The sequence below is a fragment of the Sinocyclocheilus anshuiensis genome, unplaced genomic scaffold (genome assembly GCF_001515605.1).
Source record: "Sinocyclocheilus anshuiensis isolate Anshui unplaced genomic scaffold, SAMN03320099.WGS_v1.1 scaffold190, whole genome shotgun sequence".
In the NCBI taxonomy this organism is placed as follows: Eukaryota; Metazoa; Chordata; class Actinopteri; order Cypriniformes; family Cyprinidae; genus Sinocyclocheilus; species Sinocyclocheilus anshuiensis.
In genome coordinates, this window is record NW_015547663.1 from 373,819 (window position 1) to 383,612 (window position 9,794).

Below are 9,794 nucleotides of genomic sequence, written 5' to 3' on the forward strand. Positions count from 1 at the left end.
CAAAGAGTGAAAAATTGAAGGGGGTCTGAATACTTTCCGTACCCACTGTATATATATATATATATATATATTAATCGACAAAACAGAAATACACAAGCATACATAACGTCCGGGTTGTTGATGTAATGACCGTTTTGTTTGTTAGATGATGCCAGATTCAGAACAAATAAATATTTAAAATATTTACATTTTCGCCAGTACATTTAGCTCCAATATGAGTATTTTAACGTTCCTCGGGTCAAATAAATCTTAATTACCTACAAGTGTTTTTAGAGAAAATCGTGCATGAGCCCTACTTGAATGGCTTGGGCCGATTTGGCTCCCCTGTCGGCGGCATTTGATACTGCGTGCTGCGTAACAGGCTGCTGCCCGTCTCGGAGTCAGAATTCTTCGCTATCAGTGCGTACAGGGGCCATATTGTTGATGTGTCACCTCGGGAGGAGATCACTCACACGGACTTGACACTCATTATTTATCACGGCAGCTGGTATATGCCATTTTTAAATGGATTTAACATAACCGGTAAGTCACATATTTAAAATAAAATGCCCAGATCTCAACTACAAAAGCGAATGTTTATTTAATTAGCCTGAAAGCTAAGTCAATGGGTGAACTCAATGGCAGCTGGCTGATATAGTTACTGTTATTGTCAGTGTTCTATACCTTTAATAATCTATAGGATTGTTATAAACACTCTGATAACAAGCTAAATGCCTGGTTAGAATCGGTTATGGCTGTTAAAACTCATCTGATCAGCTTGTGAATGTTAGGACTAACGTTAGATCTCCACCACACAGCTGATTTTGTGTGTATTTTTATATTTGTAGGCATTTCAGTAATTGACCATTCTGTAATTTACGTTAATACCGTGTCTGTTTTAATTCGAGTGAACAAAGCAGATCATTTCTCATAAACACGTAAAATATGATATACTTGGACAGGTTAGCCAACATGCTAAAGCTAACTGCACCTGTGTGGGGACAGCAGTATCTGTCACCGGACTTATCGCCTCGAAATGAATAATACAATGATCATTGCAGCTCTTATTTGCAATTATTCCTCTTTTAGTGCTAATTATAGATCAAATAACGAGTTTGTTGCGAGAAAAGGTGGCAGTGCTGGTTTTTGTGGATTTTGCACTGCATCCTCCCTCTGCAGAAGAAATACACTTACAAATATGTATGAGACTGAAGATAACAAAACAAAGACAGATCAAATACAGATAATAAAGGGGGAAAAAGGAAGTTAACCTGGCCAGGAAATTGCTTCACTCATGAAGACTCATGTGAGTCAAAAGCTTTTTGAAAAAGTTTTCAAAAAAAGTCTGCCTAAAAGTGTGATAAGGTTTATCATCCATTAACAGCTTTTTGAAGTATTTCACTGAGTGTCAGTCAGTGAGAAATATTAAACTTTTCAGTTTGGTGCTAGTTGACAGTGGAGAATGTTTGCTTGGAGAGACGCATGAGAAGCTGGTAACCTTTAAAGTTTTAGTTACTGGCAGCTGCACATCTTGTCCTACTACAGACAAGTCTTGTTTCTCAATCAGCATGTGTGTACTTTGCAAGAATACATTTTATTAAGGATATTAAAATAATTATTACTTCATGATGAGAAACTGTAACTTGCTGTAGTGTAGTGTAAACCTACTGTATGTCTGTATGTAGTCATGTATGCTGATACTGAGGTCAAGGTGTTTTATATAGATAGGCCTAACATATTTAACATTTATTGGTGTCAAAATCAAAAATAGATGTACACAAAATTGCTGATATGCAAACTTACTGTACTGTTAGTACTATACTGGAAAAAAGCTGTTTTACATATTTCATATTGTTTTCTGTTCACTGAAAACAGAAATTGTATATTTTCTGCTGACAAAGCTGTTGGTAAAGTTTGTGTAGTAGATTTGGTAAAATATTACACTGGTTATGGTAACCAGTATTTTCCGTCATTAACCAAATTTGAAAAACATTGACAGATAATTACAAAAAAAAAATTCTACTATTTTGACAGGTAAAATGGGATATACTGTGTTTTCCACCTGTAAAATTCCAATTCCATTCCCACACTTAAAGAGGCTTAAAGGGATTAGCAGTAAAAAATGAGAGAAAATGACATTTTAATTTCCTCTACAAAAATCTTCTCTCTCTCTCTTTTTTTTTTTTTTTTTAAGAGAAACGACAAAGAACCTGCAACTCAAGGATTTAAAAAATTCTCCTTATGTGGGCACAAGGTGCTCAGGCCAAGGTCCATTCTTGCACACTCCTAAAATAGGCCTATATTCGTAACATTCATGATTATCCTGCTGGATGGGCTTCTGCCCCAGTTTCACTCATTCAGTGTGAATCACACAAAATCAGTGTCTGTTTCCTCAATGGCAAACAGCATTCCCTTTTGTGTTCTCCAGTGTCATCTATAGGCATTTAGCTGGGAATGCAGTAATCCACTGAATCCTGATACAATGATGTATTAAGCAGGCAGGGTGTGAGAAGGGTAGGGCCACCTTAGTTTCACAATACTAGCATCACAAAACTGCCTCCAGGTGGAAGGAGAGCCGTGTTCCTATTTTGCGAGGGAGTACCACACCTCAATCGTGGATATGTGTGGGCTTGGACAGTTATAGTATACTACTACTTGCTCTATTAATGGCAGTGTCTCGACAGCAGGTGTGGCAAGACTGTTTGCACAAACATTGTACACAACATCCTCAATTCCTGGTGCTAGAAGGAAATCTGATACATGTAAAATAGCCATATGAATGTTTTGCTTTATTGACCTGGTGATCCCCTGATAAGAAATGTTTTATGGTGGCTTCTTGTTGTTAATTATAGAAGTCCATTTTTGATGGTCCATTGGTGTTAGAATTATGACACGAGGAGATTTTTACCTGTAATGATAATTACACTTAACTGTCTTCCAAACACATACACACACATAATAATAATAAATAATAATAATAATAAACAGTTATGAAATTTTATTATTAGCATAATTTTTCACCAGTGTTTCCTAAAGAATTCTGTTTTTTGTAGCCCTCCACCCATTTTTGTAACATAATTCAATTGTTTTTTTTAAATAAATAGAAAAATACAAATTAATTTTGTTTTGTGTTTCACATGCATGTGACTGAATTTTGTGTATTGTGTTTTCCAGTGCCATTAGCTGAAGGAGATCATGGAGCCGTCGGATTGTCAGAGCGAACTGACCCCTGCCTCTGACCCCTCCCAAAGTTCAGAGGTCAGTGTAGTTCCGGAAGGGTCAAACAATGTCCTCAGCAATGGGGGTGAACCTGTTTTAAAAGAACAGGAGGAAGACACTGAGCTGGACAGTCTTGAGCTGGATGGTACTCTTTCAGATAGTGTGGACAGAGAAGGTCAGAGACCAGACATGCACATGGAGGTCCAGCAAGATGAAGGACTTGGAGAACATGCACAGGGTGATGGGAACACAAGCTGTGACAGTGGAACAGCCTCCATTGATGATGCCAGGACTCTACCAGCTGTTCATGATAGTGCTGTAGAATCACTTCCCGCGGTTCTTGATGGAGAACTCGAATGTTCTGGCCTTGAAGAACCAGCGGAGGTGGTTACAGAATCAGAAGGTGGGACTCAGAATAATGTTGAGGCATCTTCTCCATCTGTTCTGAATGGGACAGATGATATTTCATCCACACAACTTGATACATTCAACGGGCCAACAGAACTTAACAGAACTCCTTTGACTCCTACGCCGGCTCCTCAGGGTGAGGAACTGCCAGATGTTGTTTCAGTACCCCAAAACTCGCAATCTAACTCCAACATGAACCCATATGACACGGACTGCAGCAGGAAACTGTTGTCTGAGATCCAGCGCTCTCTGTCTCAGGAGTCTCTGCTGGATGAACTGGAGGATGAGCTGTTGAACAGTCAGTCAGATGGCATCCGCAAGGGAAGTCCTCCCAATGGGCTTCAGAAGGACCAGAACTCCATGGTTTTATTTGAGAAGTGTGTACAATACAAGTACTCCCAAAAGGAGAAAGCCATCAAGAGGTAGGCTGTTGATTAATAGCTCACGAGAGGTTATAGTCCATTGCTGTTAGATTTATAGCAGCAGGAGATGGTAAATCATTAGTTTAATTTGGCATTCTTACCTGCGTGAAAATTACACTTCACTATCTTTCATTGCCAGTGTGTGGCAATAAAATCTCTTCACCCATTCACCCCCATAAACTTCAGCTAATCAAGGGAAATGAGTTCATGAATAATCAGGATTGTATAGATTTCTATAAAATTATAATTAATATTTTTTTGTATTATAATAGAATTATTATTGTCCTCCACCCATTTTTGTAACATTTTTTTTTTTTTTTTTAATAAATTAGAATTCATATTAATCTATTATAAAATATATTTTGGATATGTGTGCCTATTATCATATGAATAATTAATTATCCAGTAATTATACCTAATTTAAATGAGTCAGATGTTAATTTGCATACACACACTTTTGGGAATAGTGAATGATTTGTTAGGATGATTCAAAACAATAATTCTGTGAGTTTTTATTTATTATTTTTTGACTGATTTATTGAAAGAACTGGCTAAGCCTAAGTGGCATCTAGCCACTGAAGACTATGCAATAGAATGACATTGGCTTTGTTTTATTTCATGGTTCATTGCCTGTTCAACTCATTACAATTTAATCAGACTGCAGCTTCGCAATTCTGGTAAAATATGATTTATTTTGCTATGGTGCTATTGATTATTTTATGCTGTGATCAAACTTAGCCTGTCTGCTCTAAAACCCCCTGCTGTTCTGGCTTTATTAATTTTTGCAAGGGCATCTGGCTGACTTACGTATTGGAACCGGTCCACAGCTCTTCTGTGCTTGGCCCGCTGTTAATATTGTCTTATGGGTGATGCTCATGGACACCTGTTCCCTCTGCTAATATCACATGGTCTTCTCTACATTATGGCACATATTGGTGCCTAATACTTTATTGAAAGCAATTAGTTGTTGTCCTTGATATGGTTTAGATCACAAGTTTAGCACAAATATTCTTCTCATTGACAAGCAAATAACAGATGGGCACAACAGAAGCACCGTTATTTCACAGTACAACAGCTCCAGTGTATTACAATGTGCTGACATTGGTAGTAACAGCTGGTAACTGTTTTTCAGATTACTTGATGAGAATAAGAAACATCAGGAGCTGATTCTGGGCATCTGCTCCGAGAAAGACAACATGAGGGATGAGCTGAAGAAGAGGATGGAGACAGAGAAACAGCATATTTGCACCATTAAGAAAGTAATGGCAACCATAAATTGTTTTTGTGTGTGTGTGTGTGTGTGTGTGTGTGTCTGTTTTTATTTGTGTTTTGGATAAACTGACTATCTATTTGTCCAACCATTGGGATACAATGAAGTGATCAAGAAACATTGTTGTAAAGTTTAAACAGTTTAACTTGAAATTTGCTTGAAAATTGTCCAAAGACTATGTACAGTGGGTACGGAAAGTATTCAGACCCCCTTCAATTTTTCACTCTTTGTTATATTGCAGCCATTTGCTAAAATCATTCAAGTTAATTTTTTTTCCTCATTAATGTACACACAGCACCCCATATTGACAGAAAAACACAGAATCGTTGACATTTTTGCAGATTTATTAAAAAAGAAAAACTGAAATATCACATGGTCCTAAGTATTCAGACCCTTTGCTCAGTATTTAGTAGAAGCACCCTTTCGATCTAATACAGCCATGAGTCTTTTTGGGAAAGATGCAACAATTTAAGGGGGTCTGAATACTTTCTGTACCCACTGTATATGCACCAAAAATACATTCAATATCAGTAATATTGTGAAATATTATTGCAATTTAATATAAGTGTTATCTATTTGAATATATTTTAAAATCTAATTTATTCCTGTGATGGCAAAGCTGAATTTTTAGCAGCCATTACTTCTTTCTTGAGTGTCACATGAGTATTCAGAAATCACTATAATATGCTGATTTGGTGCTCAAAAAACATTTCTTATTGGTACATGTTGAAAACCGTTGGTCTGCTTAATATTTTTGTGATACATTTCTTTCAGGATTCTTCGGTAAATCGAAATTCTAAAGAACAGCATTAAAATAGAAATCTTTCTTTACTGTCTCTTTAGATCAGTGTTTCCCAACATTTTTTTAGTCGCGGCACCCTTTGGAAATTTTAACAAACTTGTGGTACCCTACAAAATAAATTGTCACAATATTTGAATTTCTAACTTCGATATGATAATTTGAAAAGTATAGATATTTACACGGCACCCCTGCTCTCGACAGACGGCACCCCGGTTGGGAAACACTGCTTTAGATAATTTAAAGCATCCCTGCTGAATAATTTCTTTAAAAAAAAAAAAAAATCTTACTGACCCCAAACCTTTGAACAGTCATGTATATATGCTCTTGTTACCATATCATTTCTAGTGTATCCAGAATTAAGGTATGTTCAGCTCAATGGCACTATTTGTTATTTAAATGCCTCTTGAGTATCCATGACTGTCCCTTGTGCACTGATTAGAGAACACTTGTTTGCTGAACAGCTTTCATTTGATACTGGAAAAGCGGGCTTGTTTGAGAGCCACTCTAGGCTAAGAGAGACCGTAGTTCAGTTCAATCTGAAAAAGCCCCCTGTCACAGAGAGTAACAGCACAGATCAAACAGAGCAGCCTGGGGGGGGGAACAGGTCGAGAAGCCGTAATTAAGTGTTGCAGTAATGACATGAAACTATTATGTGCATTTTGTTGTCATGGTTTCTCCTCATAGTTAGAACAGGCATCTGAGGCCACACAGACAAACACTTCCTCTGAATGAAACCTTGCCCGTCTGTTTACTTTCATTGAATAGTGGCACTGTGAAGAAAATTTAACACTTGGTTCCTACACATGGTTGCCAGAAAGGGAACTAAACCTGAATGGAACCTTTGTCACTTATTTAAATTATTTAAATTGAATCTATTTTCATAAGCTGTCCAGAACCTGACATTTAAATGAAGGCGCGGGTCATATTTCACTTGCCGGGTGTGTAAACACTGATCTGTTTTGGATCAGCTACTGTCTGTCAGAGCTGCCTCTTTTGTTATCATCATTAATATGTTTATGGTTACCACAGTCACTGCCTTTTAACTGTTTGCCTCTCTTGTTTTACCAGTTTGAAAGCCGGGTGGAGGAACTTATGAAGGATATGAAAGACTCCAGAGACAAACTGGTTCACCAAGATCAGGCCGCTAAGAATGCAATCCAGCAGATGCAGAGGGAGATGGCCTATCGACTTGAACAGGTGAGAGGTCATCGCTATAGAGACACTCCAAACAAAGCCCTTCTTGCATAAGAGCACTGGCTAAATTACTATTAAATCAGTCTGTGCTCTTTGTGTAGCAGCGTCTTTAAAATGAAATCATGTCAGTCTAGGGCTGGACAATAATTCAATATCAATATGTATCGCGATATAATTCTTTTCAATAACGGTGATATGATTTTTAAACACATTTCCGATATTTCGATATACATTACCAGTGTTTCCCATACATTGATTTATTTGTGGCGTTTGACTTCGTTGAATAAACATGAGCACTGCACGTTTCAAAATCAAAACACGGCGCGGGTGTTTTATATGAATGCATCTCTGAAGGGAACCGACTGTCTTCAGAAAAGTTTCGATGACATTTTCATTTGATCTGATAAAGAAGCGTTCTTGAGCGGAGCTGCTTTGATTACTGCCATTACCGGAGAAATCGCAAGTTCTACCGCTCTCAATGCACCTCCTGCTGGCAGACAATCAGTTTTTAAATTTTCAATAAGCTCGTCTCCAGCATTCATATTCTTTGTCCTGGCTGAAGCACATTTGTTTCAATCTATAAAAATAATCAGCCGCCCTACATTACCAGTCAAAGGTTTTTGAACAGTAAGATTTTTAATGTTTTTTTTTTTTTAAGAATTCTCTTTTGCTCACCAAGTCTGCATTTATTTGAAAAATGTAATTGTGATCAAAGCTGAATTTTCAACATCATTACTCCAGTCTTCAGTGTCACATGATCTTCAATCTTCAGTCTAATATGCTGATTTGCTGATTATCAATATACAGTTGAGTATTTTTTTTTTCAGGATTCTTTGATGAACAGAAAGATCCAAAGATCAGCATTTATCTGAAATAAAAAGCTTTTGTAAAATCTAACATTTTATGCATGCAAAATGGATTTCAAGAGAATGGAAGACCATATATGATTAACAAATGACCAGCCTAGGGATAAATGTATTATCACATAAAGGATTATTAATATCACACTACCATTCAAAGGTTTGGGGTCAGTAGGACTTATATATATTATATATAATTTTATTTAGCAAGGATGCATTATTAAGATTTCTATACCAAATACATGCTGTTCCTTTGAACTGTATTCTTCAGTTAAAAAAAAAAGTTTCCACAAAATAATATTTAGCAGCACAACTGTTTTCAAATGTATCTTGAGCAGCAAATCGAATGATTTCTGAAGGATCATGTGACTGGAGTAATGATGCTAAAAATATAGCTTTGAAATCTTTGAAATCAATTGCATTTTAAAATATTTCCAAATAGAAAAGAGCTATTTTAAATAGTAAAATTATTTCAAAATGTTACTGTTTTTGCTGTATTTTGGATCAAATAAATGCAGGCTTGGTGAGCAGAAGAGAATTCTTTAAAAACAATAAAAATCTTACTGTTCAAAAACTTTTGACTGGTATGTTGGAAGATATTAATAATTAATAAGGTGAGTCTGAGATGTTTATTTGACATTGATTTCACATTTCTTGTTTGTATGAAGGCTAAATACAAATAAAAGGTGAACATTAATTTATTTGTGCTGTTTTTTTTTCTCTAAAATATTATATGGTTTTATATGAGGTGTCATAGACTTGGCAAATTAATTTTTCATAAGTTTGTATGCACAGACATCTGTTGTGGGCGTTCTTGGCAGTTTTTACAAGGCTTTTTTAAATAGTGTTCATATCGATATCGGAATTATATCGTATCGACCGAAATTAAGAAATATATCGTGATATAAATTTTGGACATATCGTCCAGCCCTATGTCAGTCCTGAAGTGATGTCTTGTTTGCACAAAGTGAAAGAGGGTCTTTAATATGGGTCTTTTTGTCCTCATCCTTTTTTAGTCCACACAACTGTGGGTAAATGTAAAGTCCAGCGTTCGGATATTGAGGACTAATATCATAAAGTTGTGCAAATTGTATTTAGTTTGGCAGGACTTGTTCAAACAGCCCCTCACTCTCATTTAAACTTGTTGTTCAAGTTTCAGGGCATGTCTTTTGCTCTTTCACTCTCATGTAAACGCCTCAGTCAAGTGTGAAGGCCTGTCTTTTCCTCTTTCACTGCCTTTGGATGCATAAAATATGTTAAATGGCCAAGTTATTATAGAATGGTGTATATTCGGGCTGGTAACCTGATGGTTATAGGTTCAAGCCTTACATGTCCCTAGTTCGGCAGGGCTTGTACAAGCAGCATTTCACTCTCATGTAAATTCCTCAGTCAAGTGTTAGGGCCTCTCTTTTGCTCTTTCACTGCCTTTGGATGCATAAAATATGTTAAAGGGGTCATATGATGCTGCTAAAAAGAACATTATTTTCTGTATTTGGTGTAATGAAATGTGTTTATGAGGTTTAAGGATCAAAAAACACATTATTTTCCACATACTGTACATTATTGTTTCTCTTCTATGCCCCGCCTTTCTGAAACGCGTCGATTTTTACAAAGCTCATCGGTCTGAAAAAGCGAGGTGT

General features: G+C 36.6%; 1 protein-coding gene across 1 annotated transcript in view; it reads left to right on the top strand.

Moving 5' to 3' along the window:
• Positions 1-406: 406 nt before the first annotated feature.
• LOC107702417 (coiled-coil domain-containing protein 186) overlaps positions 407-9,794 on the top strand; it is a 43,439-nt gene continuing 34,051 nt past the window's right edge. The window contains exons 1-4 of the mRNA XM_016504740.1: positions 407-522; positions 3,154-4,028; positions 5,161-5,287; positions 7,169-7,297. Of these exons, the coding sequence (XP_016360226.1) occupies positions 3,175-4,028; positions 5,161-5,287; positions 7,169-7,297 (1,110 nt within the window). The 5' untranslated portion in view covers positions 407-522; positions 3,154-3,174. The remainder of the gene's footprint in view (positions 523-3,153; positions 4,029-5,160; positions 5,288-7,168; positions 7,298-9,794) is intronic.